The sequence below is a fragment of the Scyliorhinus torazame genome, chromosome 5 (genome assembly GCF_047496885.1).
Source record: "Scyliorhinus torazame isolate Kashiwa2021f chromosome 5, sScyTor2.1, whole genome shotgun sequence".
In the NCBI taxonomy this organism is placed as follows: Eukaryota; Metazoa; Chordata; class Chondrichthyes; order Carcharhiniformes; family Scyliorhinidae; genus Scyliorhinus; species Scyliorhinus torazame.
Window position 1 is genome coordinate 320,910,161 of NC_092711.1, and position 15,061 is coordinate 320,925,221.

At 48.8% G+C, this 15,061-nt stretch overlaps 1 protein-coding gene across 5 annotated transcripts in view; it reads left to right on the forward strand.

Annotated features, from left to right (window-relative positions):
- Positions 1-15,061, forward strand: part of LOC140421317 (fibroblast growth factor 13-like) — an 818,086-nt gene that overhangs the window by 606,276 nt on the left and 196,749 nt on the right. For all 5 annotated transcript variants that reach the window (XM_072505962.1, XM_072505965.1, XM_072505963.1 and 2 more), the window contains one exon: positions 8,791-8,894. In XM_072505962.1, coding sequence (XP_072362063.1) covers positions 8,791-8,894 — 104 coding nt within the window. The remainder of the gene's footprint in view (positions 1-8,790; positions 8,895-15,061) is intronic.

Below are 15,061 nucleotides of genomic sequence, written 5' to 3' on the forward strand. Positions count from 1 at the left end.
CTGTCCAGCCCTGGGTCCAGCACCATATTGAAGTCTCCCCCCATTACCAACTTTCCCGCCTCTAGGTCCGGAATGCGTCCCAACATACGCCTCATAAAATTGGCATCATCCCAGTTCGGGGCATATACGTTCACTAAAACCACCGTCTCCCCTTGCAATCTGCCACTCACCATCATGTAACTGCCCCAGAAAGACATTATTTAAGGCCCCTGAAGGCAACTTTGTTTGACAAAACAATTCCTTTATGTTCTCCGTGTACTAGATATCCTGCAGCTATCGAGAGAAAGAAGTTAAAAAGTCCAAAGAGAAATCATTGATTTCAAAAAGGCGAATAGTTTGTAAATCGAACAAAAATCCACATCAACGATAATTTGAAATGGCGGCAAATGCAAAAATCTAGGCCACAATCTAACTGTGGCCGCAAACCCCTTAATGGCCATGAAATCTCACGAGAGGCCCAAAACAGGCAGCATGGCAACACAGTGGTTAGCACAGTTGCTTCACAGCTCCAGGGTCGCAGGTTCGATTCCCGGCTTGGATCACTGTCTGTGTGGAATCTGCACGTTCTCCCCGTGTGTGTGTGGGTTTCCTCCGGGTGCTCCGGTTTCCACCCACAGTCCAAAGATGTGCAGGTTAGGTGGATTGGCCATGCTAAATTGCCCTTAGTGTCCAAAGAAAAGGTTAATTGGGGTTTCAGAGTTAAGGGGATGGGGTGGAGGAGGTGTGTGCTTGAGTGGGCTGCTCGTCCCAAGGGCCAGTGCAGACTCGATGGGCCGAATGGCCTCCTTCTGCACTGTAAATTCTATGATGTGCCAGCAAATTTGTGGTTTGTGATCTACCCCGCACCTCTGCGATGGGACACTCAGGTTGATGACCACAAAGGTGCGACCCTGATTAGCATATTTTGTAATAAATTTGAATGTAATTGTTGGACTTAATGCCGTTACTTCAGCCCTCGCTGTGACGTCATGTCGGCGGGAATCACCGCTGTTTTCAAAGACGAAAGCCAGTCGTGATGGTGACGCCGAGTGCAGACAGGTAAGTATCGCCCCCGGGTGGTGAGGGGCGTGGCCAGACAGTGCTCTGGCACAGTGCTGTGCCAACCCAGCTCTACCAGGTCCCGCCCGCAAGAATGATGCTGCAAATCACGCCCCCAGGTTCCCTGTGCACGGACCGCCAGCAGGTCTGGAGTGAAGCCTCAGCTGTGCATGTGAAGAGTTACACGGCGGTTTTCAGTCTGAACCTGACACTGACAAACTTGGGGAAGAATCGCCCCAAAATCCTTTCCCTGACCCAGTTAGAAATTAAACCTTGCCTCCTCAATACTTGTGTTACACTCAGGTCTTCATGTAATTCATCAATCTCTTGTTTCACACGGGTCATGGACATGTTTTCAGGGCTGTTCCCGGGTTCCCAGTGTTTTTCATGCTGTTGGTCAGTTTTTTGCCATTTTCTTTGGTTTCCACCCATTACCCAGTGTTTACCAAAGTGGACAGTGTTCTTTGGGAAGATAATACGTACAATGATCTGGATGGCAGAACCATAAAGGTATTGTTTGAGAAATATTTTTCCAGGTTGTTACAATAATTGCGATGAGTCATCAGCAGGAAATCTGCTGTAATTAAGATTTGTGGTCTAGAATAGAGAAAAAATTGAAAACAATTAATTATTGAAATTGGTGAATCATAGAGCGCGCAAAAAATAGTGAATTAATCTTTGCCTTTTTAGCCTAATAATTTCCTTTAATAAATATCATTCTTTGTCTTCCCTGAGTTGAATGCCATGTATAGACTGATGAAAATGTTACTTGGGAAGCATTTTCTCTGGGAATTTAATGAAATACTGAACTGTTGAGTTGGTGAAACTGTACATCCGATGTAGTAATAATAATAATAATCGCTTATTGTCACAAGTAGGCTTCAATGAAGTTACTGTGAAAAGCCGCTAGTCGCCACATTCCGGCGCCTGTTCGGGGAGGCTGGTACGGGAATTGAACCGTGCTGCTGGCCTTGTTCTGCATTGCAAGCTAGCTGTTTAGCCCACTGTGCTAAACCAGCCCCTCCTGTGTAACTTATGGATTTAAACAATTCTTCATTAGGACCAGTTTCACAGGCAAGCACCTTCAGCATAAATTCTGAGCTGCTCTCAAACCGAGCGATGACATTTGTCTTTTTGCCGAGCATCAGACTGATACAGTGTACGAATGCAGCGAGTTGTGGAGCAAGGACCCCAAATTATACAGTGCTTTCATTTAAGGCAGGGTTTTCCATGGTGGGGGAGAAGATTGTAAAATACGAGCTCAGCATTTTCTCACCCGCCCTCGTGCTGTCCCCCATAATACAGAGGCTGCCGGAATCAGCAGCCCAGCAAATGTAAATAAGTAACTAAAGGGCCATTGAGATTGTTTAAATGCCATTTGACCCCAATATTATGCTGCCCATGACATAACACGGTTGGAGTGTGGGTAGGCTGGCGAGAGTTCTTTTCAAAGCGTTTTTAAATAGACCGGAAGGAAGGCGGTACTACCTTTGGGGGAAGGGAGTTCCCCTTTGCGGATCGGGGTGCTGCAATGTGCCTTTTAAGGGATTACAGCATGACATCACCAGAAAGGAAGTGTGTCATGAAATCCAGTTTTAATTTTGCCTTTGGTTTTAGCAGAGCATGCACACACACTAAATAAATGAACCCACAATGTGTTTACGTGGTGAATGACTTGGGGGGAACCTCCAGGTTGTGGTATTCCCAGGTATCTGCTGCTCTTGTCCTTCGGGGTGGGAGAGGTCGTGGGTTTGGAAGGTGCTGTCTCAGGAACCTTGGTGAGTTCCTGCAGTGCATCTTGTAGATAGTACACACAGCTGTCACTGTTCATCATGTAATTTTCTTGTCGGGTGGCCTGATATATATTGCAAGAACACTTACAGCTAAAGCTATAAATGATTTATTAACAATAACTGTGGGTAAACTATATACATAACAACAGATGAATAACAGTAAGATCATGCACAAGCACCCTCTCTCTTCCAGCTCAATCCAGCCAGTCTGAAGGGTCACCTGACTTTAACATTCACTTATATACGAATGAGACTCAGTCTGTGACTTACAACACAACCATGATATCACTACAGTACACAGCTACCACTGTTCATCAGTGGTGGAGGGAATTAATGTGTGTGGAAGGGGGAGCAATCAAGAGAACTGCTTTGTCCTGGATGGTGTCGAGCTTCTTGAGTGTTGTTGGAGCTGCGCTCATCCAGGCACATGGAGAGTATTTCATTACGCCTGACTAAGGAGAGGCAGTGACGTACTGGTATGGTCGCTGGACTAATATTCCAGTGACCCAGGATAATGTTCTGTGGACCCGGGTTCAAATCCGACCACGGCAGACAGCAAAATTTGAATTCGATAAATATCTGGAACTAAAATTCTAATGGTGACAGTGAATCCGTTGTTAATTGTTGAAAAAAAGCCATCTGGTTCACTAACGTCCTTTAGGAAAGGAAATCTGCCGTCCTTCTTCAGATCCACAGCAATGTGATTGACTCTGAAGTGCCCTCAGGAATGAGCAATAAATGCCGGCTCAGCCAGTCATGGCCACATCCCATGAAGGAATATTAAAAAACTCGAGTCTTGTAGATGGTGGACAGACTTTGGGAAGTCAGTGGTGAGTTACTTGTCTTTTACCTGCTCAGGTAACCACAACATGTATCTGGCTAGTCCAGTACAATTTCTGCTCAATGGTGTCTGCCAGGGTGTTGATAGTGATGGTGATGTATTCAGCGATGGTGATGTCATTGAATGTCAAGTGACAATGGTTCGATCCTCTCTTGTAGGATATGGTCATTGCCTGCCACTTGTGTGGCACAAATGTAACTTGCCACTTGTCAGCCCAAGTCTGGATATTGTCCAGGTCTTGCTGCATTTGGACAGGGACTGCTTCATTATCTGAGGAGTTGCGAATGGTGCTAAACATTGTGCAGTCATCCGCAAACATCCCCACGTCTGACCTTATGATGAAAGGAAGATTATTGATGAAGCAGCTGAAGGTGGTTGGGCCTCGGACACGACCCTGATGAACTCCTGCAGTGATGTCCTGGAACTAAGATGATTAACCTCCAACCAGCGGAGAGTTTTCCCCGATTCCCATTGACTTGAGTTTAGCTGGGGCTCCTTGATGCCACTCGGTCAAATGCTGCCTTTTTGTCCATGTTTGAACCAAGGCTGCAATGAGGTCAGGAGCTGAGTGACCCTAACGGATCCATACTGAGTGTCTGTGAGCAGGTTAATGCTGAGTAACTGCCGCTTGATAGCACTGTTGATGACTCCTTCCATCACTTTGCTGATGATGGAGAGTAGACTTGGGGTGGTAATTGGCTGGGTTGGATTGTCCTGTTTATTGTGTACAGGACACACCTGGGCAATTTTCTATATATACCGATTGAGGGTAAAATGTTGACCAGGGTGCTAGCAATAATTACCCTGTTCTTCACAACATTGTACTGGAACATTTTTTGTCCATTTGACAGAGTAGGCAGGGCCTTGATTTAAGTTCTCATCTGAATGACAGCACCTCCAACAATGCAACACTCCCTCAGTACTGCACAGTACGGGAATCTGGGGCGAAATTCTCCGTAATCGGCGCGATGTCCGCCGCCAAAAACGGCGCAAATCAGTCGGGCATCGCGCCGCCCCAAAAGTGCGGAATCCTCCGCATCTTGGGGGGCTGAGCCCTAACGTTGAGGGGCTAGGCCCGCGCCGGACTGATTTCCGCCCCGCCAGCTGGCGGAAGTGCCCCGCCAGCTGGTGTGGAAATGACATTGCCGGGCGGCGCATGCGCGGGAGCGTTAGCGGCCGCTCACTGCATTCCCGCGCATGCGCAGTGGAGGGGGTCTCTTCCGCCTCCGCCATGGTGGAGACCGTGGTGGAGACGGAAGGAAAAGAATGCCCCCATGGCACAGGCCCGCCCGCGGATCGGTGGGCCCCGATCGCGGGCCAGGCCACCGTGGGGTCACCCCCTGGGGCCAGATCGCCCCTTGCCCCCCCCAGGACCCCGGAGCCTGCCCGCGCCGCCTTGTCCCACCGGTAAGAGAGGTGGTTTAATCTACGCCGGCGGGATAGGCATCCTAGCAGCGGGACTTTGGCCCATCTCGGCCGGAGAATCACGGGGGGGGGGCCCGCCAACCGGCCCGGCGCGATTCCCGCCCCCGCCGAATATCCGGCGCCGGAGAGTTCGGCAACCGGCGGGGGCGGGATTCACGCCAGCCCCCGGCGATTCTCCGATCTGGCGGGGGGTCGGAGAATCTCGCCCCTGGAGTGGAACTTGGAACCACAACCACTCCGGTCAAAGCCAGCACAAGCCGGTAACACTGAAGTGAAAGTGTCTTGCTTTTCTGGATGACACTCGTTCACACAATATTAAAGCACCGGACAACTTGTCATCCATGTTTATCATAAAGGAACACTTTGTCAATTGAAGGGTGGGCTTGGCATTGTGTCTGCACAGCTTTAAGCTGCAACTCTGGCGACTGAGCATGGAAGTGTTATCAAAAAAAAAGATATTTTATAACTCATGCTTGAATTAAAATTCTGCTTCTTGATTAAATAAAGATTTATATTTAAGTTGTGTCTCTCGTGACCTCAGGATGCCTCAAAGCGTTTCACAGCCCGTGAGATACTTTTAATGTAATATATACACTGATATAATATTCCAAACTACTCTGGAGAAAGGTGGAAGGGAGAAAGATTGGAAATTAAAACATTCAAAATATTTACAAGCAGCCACATATTTGCAGACATCTTGCAGCTCCTGCATTGCTGGCAGAGGTAGAGTATTGGATTCCCCTTCGATCTCGTAAAGTGAGAACACAAATAACGGATTCTTATTGTGTGTAACGGGAGCTTAATTTTGATCAGCTTGTTTGAAACAACATTGAAGTGGATATAAGACCATAAGACATAGAAGCAGAATTAGGCCACTCGGCCCATCGGGTCTGCTCCGCCATTCAATCATGGCCGATGTTTTTCTCATCCCCATTCTCCTGCCTTCTCCCCATAACCCCTGATCCCCTTATTAATCAAGAACCTATCTATCTCTGTCTTAAAGACACTCGGTGATTTGGCCTCCACAACCTTCTGCGGCAAAGAGTTCCACAGATTCACCACCCTCTGGCTGAAGAAATTCCTCCTCATCTCTGTTTTATGGATCGTCCCTTTAGTCTGGGATTCTGTCCTCAGGTTCTAGTTTTTCCTCCAAGTGGAACAAGAGTTTTCCTTCCAAGAGCACTCCACAATCTCAGCTTTAATAATGGACTCTAAAATCTTACCAATGACTGAAGTCAGGCTAAACGGCCTATAATCTCCTGCCTTCTGTCTCCGTCCCTTCTTTAACAGCGGTGTTACATTAGCCACTCTCCAGTCCTCTGGGATCCTTCCTGCCTCCAGTGATTCCTGAAAGATCATCACCAATCCCTCCACAATCTCCTCACCTATCTCTTTTAGAACCCTGGGGTGTAGTCCATCCGGACCAGGTGACTTAGCCACCTTCAGACCTTTCAGTTTCCCCAGAACCTTCTCCCTAGTGATGGACACGGCATTCACCTCTGCCTCCTGATTCTCCTGGAGCTCTGGCATCCCACTGGTGTCTTCCACCGTGAAGGCTGATGCAAAGTAACTATTCAGTTCGTCTGCCATTTCTTTGTTTCCTATTATTACCTCTCCAGCCACATTTTCCAGTGGTCCAGTGTCTATTTTTGCCTCTCCATTACCTTTTATATATTGAAAAAAAACTCTTCCTATTTTCTTGTATATTACTAACTAGCTTGCCTCATATTTCATCTTCTCCCCCCTTATTGCTTTTTTAGTTGTCTCTGCTTTTAAAGGATTCCCAATCCTCTGGCTTCCCACTAATTCTCGCCACTTTGTATGCTGTTTCTTTTGCTTTTATGCTGTCCTTGACTTCCTTCGTCAGCCATGGATAAAATCAGCCCCAATTACTTAGCGTGGCAAAGAAACAATGTTTACCAATCTCAGGAGCTTCTCAAAATGCTTTCCAACCAATGGAATACGGTGGAAGTCTGTTAACAATTATAATGTGGGAAACATGTTGGCCAATTTGCATACATGAAGTCCCAGGTAGCAAAGTGGAGAGGGAATCTGTTTTTGTGATTTTGGTTGTGGAGGGTTGTCTGAGGACAGTGGAAGAAGTTCCTTGTTCTTTTAAATAATATCGTAGGACCTTTAATGATCGACTGAGAGAGACGAGGAGCCACTGTTCAATAACTCAGTCCAAAGATGGTCTGATCGTGCAGCATTTCATTTTTCATTTTCATCTTTCATTTACCGACCTTCCCTTAGGGAGGGTGCCGGGGGGGGGGGGGGGGGGGGGGGGCGGGGGGGGGGGGGGGGGCAGAAGAAAAAGTGGAGCAACTCAGATTAAAATAGGTGCCATGAGACGAATAGACAAATATATTTAAATATATGTAGAGTGTATGTATAATTCTGTAGAGCGTGGGAGGATAAAGTAGTTTGATTCTTGCCAGAATGTTATTGTGCGCTCTGGTGTTCAGCCAATAAACTTCAAAGGATCGCAATCCAGATTTTCACTGGAGCGTACAACAGGATGGCAGAGGCATGAGGATTCGACTCTGCACCTCATCTAAATGACCTGAGGTGATCTGCAGGTGCCCCAGCCTTTTGTAGCAAATGAATTTCAACGACCTTGCCAGGAGGGCGGGCAAGGTAAGAAGCGAGCCAGTGAGTGAGCAGAGAACAGGATGGCAGAAGGGCAGAAGGGCAGCAGAGAAAGGGGCAGTGAGGGCAGGACAGTAGTTGGAGCGTGTCAGGATGCTGGGAGGGAGGGCTGATCGTGACTGGTAGCAGATGCCAAGAGTGGTGCGAAGTAACAGCGGTGAGATGGGTGGGACGGTCTGAAGATCTCCTGCAACTCCTGGTTCTCCAGTAAGGTCTTAAAATTAAAGAAAAAAGTTGAGAGCTCAGCTTGCAATGGTTTCTGAAGAATCCTGTTCCTGCCCTACTCCTAGACATCACTAATCCAACAGTTGGGCAGATGGTCGTGTAGCCGTAATGCCACTGGAATAGCAATGCAGAGGCTCGGGCTAATGCTCTGGAGACACTGGTTAAAATCCCACCATGAAATTCAAATTCAATTAATATATCTGGAATTGAAAACTAATCTTAACAATGGTGGCCATCGACTGTTGTAAAATCTCCATCTTGTTCACTAATATTGTTCAGGGAAGGAAATCTGCCATCCTTACCTGGTCTGGCCTACATGATTCACTGCAATGCGGTTGACTCTTAACTGCCTTGTGAAATGGCCGAGCGAGCAAGGCAGTTCAGGGGCAATTAGTGATCAGCAACAAATGCTGGTCTTGTCACTGACGCTCATATCCCATAGATAAATAAAAAAAGTAACATTCTTGATCTAGATTTGCCCTTTGCCCTACGTAACATTACCACATGGTCATGGCCTAACCAAGCAACATATATTTTAGAGACCAATATTTAAAGAGTGACTTCATAAACTGGCATTCCCAAATTGAATTGGAACTTGCAGGGCATGAATCTTCGAGGATCACAGACGTGTCCTTTCTCCAATCCTCGTTGCAGTCTCGGAAAACAGGAATATTTTATGTGGTACTTTTGTTTGTTCCTTCCATTAGTTTGTGCCTATGGATAATTTTTGACTCTGTGATCCAACTCATACTTTTGTTGTGACTGAAGTTTGTGTCAGTCTTTCTTTTTCTTTTCAATGCGAATTCTCTCTTTCCACAGCCTTATTCAACCTCATACCAGTGGGGCTTCGGGTCGTTGCCATTCAAGGTGTGAAAACAGGACTATATCTGGCAATGAACAATGAAGGATACCTTTATACATCAGTAAGTACTGAAACTAACCATGGAGCATTTTACGGATACATTGTGGTTTCAGTGTTGGCCATGTAAAGTCATGCTGAGAGAATGTTGTTCATTGTGCTTGCCGGAAACAGTGGCTCGTTGTGATAGTCAGAGGCTTGTGGTTTACAAGTGCATTTCTGGGAAGTTGTAGCATTTAACTATCACAGTTTAGAATAAGAAATCTGATTTGCCAATCAAATTGCTTCATCAACGCCATGCGTAGCTGCTGCTTTACGAATCGTTTCCATCACTTTAATCGCTGCCTATTTTGTATGACTGCCAGAGCTGACTTGCACCCTCTGAAAACATTGCCTTCTTCTTTTGATGGGTCTTCCTTTGCAGTTGCACCATGAAAACACATGGCCCAGCAGTCAGAACGCCCGCTGACATGCAACCAATAACGCTTGTGTCTCAGGTTCACTTTCGCAAACAGAAGCAGCCTTCAACAAAAGAAACTATCCTTCGATCTATTCTACACCCAGTCCAGAATGGATTTTTTGCTTCCGGAGATAAGATCATTTTGCTCTCAAATGATCAGACCAAATTTCACTTGATTTTCTCTCCTCACGTGCAATGCTTCGGGTCCAGTGAGACTTCTCTTCAGAACTGAAGCGGGGGGGGGGGGGGGCAGCATGTGGCGCAGTGGATAGCACTGGGACTGCGGCGCTGAGGACCCGGGTTTGAATCCCGGCCCTGGGTCACTGTCCGTGTGGAGTTTGCACATTCTCCCCGTGTCTGCTTGGGGTTCGCCCCCACAACACAAAAGATGCGCGGGTTTGGTGGATTGGCCACGCTAAATTACCCTTAATTGGAAAAAAATAATAATTGGGTACTCTAAATTTATTTTAAAAAGAGAACTGAAGAGGGAAGAAATGTGATGGGTTTTATACTGTTGAAAAAGAGTGGGAGGAGTGGTGAGGGTCAGGTACAGCAAAAAGGAATGTCAGGAAGGTTTGGAAAAACTAGAAGCAGAGGACCCAATGTCAGACTAAATGGACGATCCTTTAAAACAGAGATGAGGAGGAATTTCTTCAGCCAGAAGGCAGGAGAATGGGGATGAGAAAAATATCAGCCATGATTGAATGGCAGATCGATGGGCCGAATGGCCTAATTCTGCTCCTATGTCTTATGGTCTAATATGTTAGAGGGTGGGAGCAATTAAAGGACAAAGATGTAACAGAACAATTGCAGCACAGGGAATGGTAATGGTTGTAGTAAAGAAACAAAGCATTGGTCCAGAGCAAATGTTTTTTTAAAATAAATTTAGAGTACCCAATTATCTATTTTGTTCCAATTAAGGGGCAATTTAGCGTGGCCAATCCACCTAACCTGCACATCTTTGGGTTGTGGGGGTGAAACCCACGCAGACATGGGGAGAATGTGCAAACTCCACACGGACAGTGACCCAGAGCCGGGATTCGAACCCGGGTCCTCAGCACCGCAGTCCCAGTGCTAACCACTGCGCCACATGCCGCCCTGTCCAGAGCAAATGTTAATGGCAGAGTAAAGAACAGCTCTTTGTGAAAGCAATGATATGAAAACTAATCAAAATCGAGGACAAGGTTCACAGCCTGTGGTTGTTGAAGTCACTGTTGAGTCTAGTAGGCTGTAAAGTACCTAATTGGAGCATAAGGTGCAGTTCCTCCAACTGGTATTGGGCTTCAATGGGAATTACACCAGCCCATGGACAGATTTGTGAGCACAGGGGCCCGGAATAAAACGGCTGAAAGGTTGCCGCAGGCTTGCAGAATGAGCGGAGACGTTCCATAGAATGGACACAGTCTGCAGTTTAAACAGAATCGATTACTCAGTGAACAGTGAGTTAAGCAGGTTGGTGTCGGACTAGAGTCCCATAAAAAAACCAGAGAAGCAGAATTGGACCGGTTAAGTTTTCACAATAACCTGACAATCTTGTGGTCACCTGTTCTCCGGGTTTGCTCAGACATTTGGGCAGTGAGCTCGTGGCTCCCAGTTCAGTGCCACAACTGTCTACCTGAAACACTTCCCTGGTATCGTGACAGAGATGTGAAGTTGTTCCTTTATTGATGTGGTCGGTATCAGATAGTGCAATTTCATTAAGAGATGGGAAAGTCAAATTAAAACAGGCAAAAAAGAAGAATGTGGAAGAGAGGAGGAAAGGGGGAGATGAGAAGATCAGAAGTAATGTTCTGAAAACTTCTTGTACAAGTTTATTAACATTAGAATGTTGAGCCGTCGTGTTATTGAAATGAAGGAATATCTTTCAACATTTTTCGGGGTGATACAAAATTTTTAAATGTCAGAGCATGGAAGGTTACAGGTACAAGAACCAGAGGGGAGAGGAAAAGAATGTTTTTAACACATTAAGTTGTGGTCTGGAAGTTGATGCCGAGAAGGACGGTGGAAGCAGATTCAATAACAACTTTCCAAAAGGGAATTGGGCAGTATTTCCAGAGGGAAATTTGCAAGGCATTGGGGAAAGAGCAGGGGACTGGGACCTCCGATTAGAAATAATAGAAACACATCACCAATTAAAACAGCAAAGAGTTCAGTTCCCTTGTGAAACATGTCAGGAGATGAAAAATGGATTTGAAAGCATATTATATAGATAGAACTAATTGGAGTTTACATAATGTAGGAGATGGAGTGAGTTGTTAGTGGTATTGGTCCCATAATTCATCTTTCATGTGTGACATCTCCTGGCTCAGGGTATACTTCGGACCTGCCACGGGAAAGGGCTAATCTATCTCCAGTCTCTCTAACCCCTTTAACCGTGGTGCAGGACACATCAAGTGAACTGGTATTCAATTCGTCATTATTAAAAACCAGCAGAATTCTATCTGTTTGTGCACCAGGATCCCTCGGTCCATGTGCAAATCTTTTCCCAAAAGGGATCGAGTGCCAGGCTGGAACTCAGGACCAATGCCCACTCAGTCAAGAAGATCCAGAGTGAAAACATATTTCACTGTGAAAGTATTGTGAATGTTAACTTGGAACAAAGAACAAAGAACAAAGAAATGAACAGCACAGGAACAGGCCCTTCGGCCCTCCAAGCCCGTGCCGACCATGCTGCCCGACTAAACTACAATCTTCGACACTTCCTGGGTCCGTATCCCTCTATTCCCATCCTATTCATGTATTTGTCAAGATGCCCCTTAAATGTCACTATCGTCCCTGCTTCCACCGCCTCCTCCGGCAGCGAGTTCCAGGCACCAACTACCCTCTGTGTAAAAAACTTGCCTCGTACATCTACTGTAAACCTTGCTCCTCTCACCTTAAACCTATGCCCCCTAGTAATTGACCCCTCTACCCTGGGGAAAAACCTCTGAAGAAACCTGTTTGCTGGAAAATGATGTCTGTTCAAATTGGAGTAATTTACAGTCGCGTAATTAGTGATTGTGATGACTTCATGAAGTCCATGTTAATTGATTACTGTGAAATAATAAGAATATAATAATCTTTATTAGTGTCACAAGTCGGCTTACATTAACATTGCAATGAAGTCACTGTGAAAATCCCCTAGTCGCCACATTCCGGCGCCTGTTTGGGTACACTGAGGGAGAATTCAGAATGTCCAATTCACCAAACAGCACGTCTTTCGGGACTTGTGGGAGGAAACCGGAGCACCCGGAGGAAACCCACGCAGACACGGGGAGAACGTGCAGACTCTGCACAGACAGTGACCCAAGCCGGGAATCGAACCTGGGACCCTAGAGCTGTGAAGCAACAGTGTTAACCACTGTGCTACCGTGTGACATTTTACTGAATTTCTTAGGTTGTTATATTTTCGGGTACAACAAGAATTTTGGGATCATAGGTCATAGGATCATGGAATATACAGTGTAGGAAGAGGCTGTTTGGCCCATCGAGTCTGTACCGGCCCTTGGAAAGAGCACCCTACTGAAGCTCACACCTCCACCCCATCCCCATAACCCAGCAACCCCATCAAACCTTTTTGGACATTAAGTGCAATTTATCACGGCCAATCCACCTAACCTGCACATCTTTGGACTGTGGGGGGAAACCGGAGCACCCGGAGGAAACCCACGCAGACACGGGGAGAACGTGCAGACTCCGCACAGACAGTGACCCAAGCCGGAATCGAACCTGGGACCCTGGTGCTGTGAAGCAACAGTGCTAACCACTGTGAGGCCAAACCACCCATAAAAGGATAATGGGATACATAGATACATAGAAGATATGAGCAGGAGGAGGCCTTTTGGCCCTTCGAGCCAGCTCCGCCATTCATCACCATCATGGCTGATCATCCAACTCAATAGCCTAATCCTGCTTTCTCCCCATAGCCTTCGATCCCATTCTCCCCAAGTGCTATATCCAGCCACCTCTTGAAAATATTCAAAGTTTTAGCATCAACTACTTCCTGTAGTAATGAATTCCACAGGCTCACCGCTCTTTGTGTGAAGAAATGTCTCCTTGGGCGTCATTCTCCGACCACCCGCCGGGTCGGAGAATGGCCGTAGGCCGCCGTGAATCCCGCCCCCCGCCCCCGCCGAAGTCTCCGGTACCGGAGATTGGGCGGGGGTGGGAATCGGGCCGCGCCGGGTGGCGGGACCCCCCGCTGGATTCTCCGGCCCGGATGGGCCGAAGTCCCGCCCAGAAATTGCCTGTCCCGCCGGCGTAAATCAAAGCTGGTATTTACCGGCGGGACCAGGCGGCGTGGGCGGGCTCCGGGGTCCTGGGGGGGGGGGGGGGGGGGGGGCGCGGGGAGATCTGACCCCGGGGGGTGCCCCCACGGTGGCCTGGCCCGCGATTGGGGCCCACCGATCCGCGGGCGGGCATGTGCCGTGGGGGCACTCTTTCCCTTCCGCCTCCGCTACGGCCTCCACCATGGCGGAGGTGGAAGAGACTCTCCCCACTGCGCATGCGCGGGAAACTGTCGGCGGCCGCTGACGCTCCCGCGCATGCGCCGCCATTTCCGCCAGCTGGCGGGGCGGAAATCCCTCCGGCGCCGGTCTAGCCCCTCAATGTTGGGGCTCGGCCCCCAAAGATGCGGAGCATTCCGCACCTTTGGGCCGGCGCGATGCCCGTCTGATTGGCGCCGTGTTTGGCGCCAGTCGGCGGACATCGCGCCGTTGGGGGAGAATTTCGCCCATGATCTCTGTCCGAAATGGTTTACCCTGAATCCTCAGACTGTGACCCCTGGGGCGTCATTCTCCGACCCCCCCGCCGGGTCAGAGAATCGCCGAGGGCTGGCGTGAATCCCGCCCCCGCCGGTTGCCGAAGTCTCCGGCATCGGATATTCGGCGGGGGCGGGAATCGTGCCGCGCCAGTTGGCGGGCCCCCCCGCTGGATTCTCCGGCCCGGATGGGCCGAAGTCCCGCCGATAAATTGCCTGTCCCGCCGGCGTGGATTAAACCACCTTTTGAACGGCGGGACAAGGCGGCGCGGGCGGGCTCCGGGGTCCTGGGGGGCGGGGGCGCGGGGCGATCTGACCCCGGGGGGTGCCCCCACGGTGGCCTGGCCTGCGATCGGGGCCCACCGATCCGCGGGCGGGCCTGTGCCGTGGGGGCACTCTTCCCTTCCGCCTCCACCACGGTCTCCACCATGGCGGAGGCGGAAGAGACTCCCTCCACTGCACATGCGTGGGAAACTGTCAGCGGCCGCTGACGCTCCCGCTCATGCGCCGCCCCGAGATGTCATTTCCGCGCCAGCTGGCGGGGCACCAAAGGCCGTTTCCGCCAGCTGGCGGGGCGGAAATTCCTCCGGCGTCGGACTAGCCCCTCAATGTTGGGGCGCGGCCCCTAGAGATGCGGAGCATGCCGCACCTTTGGGGCGGCGTGATGCCCGTCTGATTGGCACCGTTTTGGGTGCCAGTCGGCGGCCATCGTGCCGTTTCGGGAGAATTTCGCCCCTGGTTCTGGACACACCCATCATTGGTAACATCTTCCCTGCATCTACCCTGTCCAGTCCTGTTAGAATTTTATAGTCTCTATGAGATCCCCCCTCATTGTTCTGAACTCCAGCGCGAACAATCCCAACTTAGTCAATCTCTCCTCATATGACAGTCCCGCCATCCCTGGAATCAGTCTGGTAAACCTTCGCTGCACTCCCTCGAGAGCAAGAACATCCTTCCTCAGAGAAGGAGACCAAAACTGCCCACAATACTCCAGATGTGTCCTCACCAAGGTCCTGTACAATTGCAGCAACAC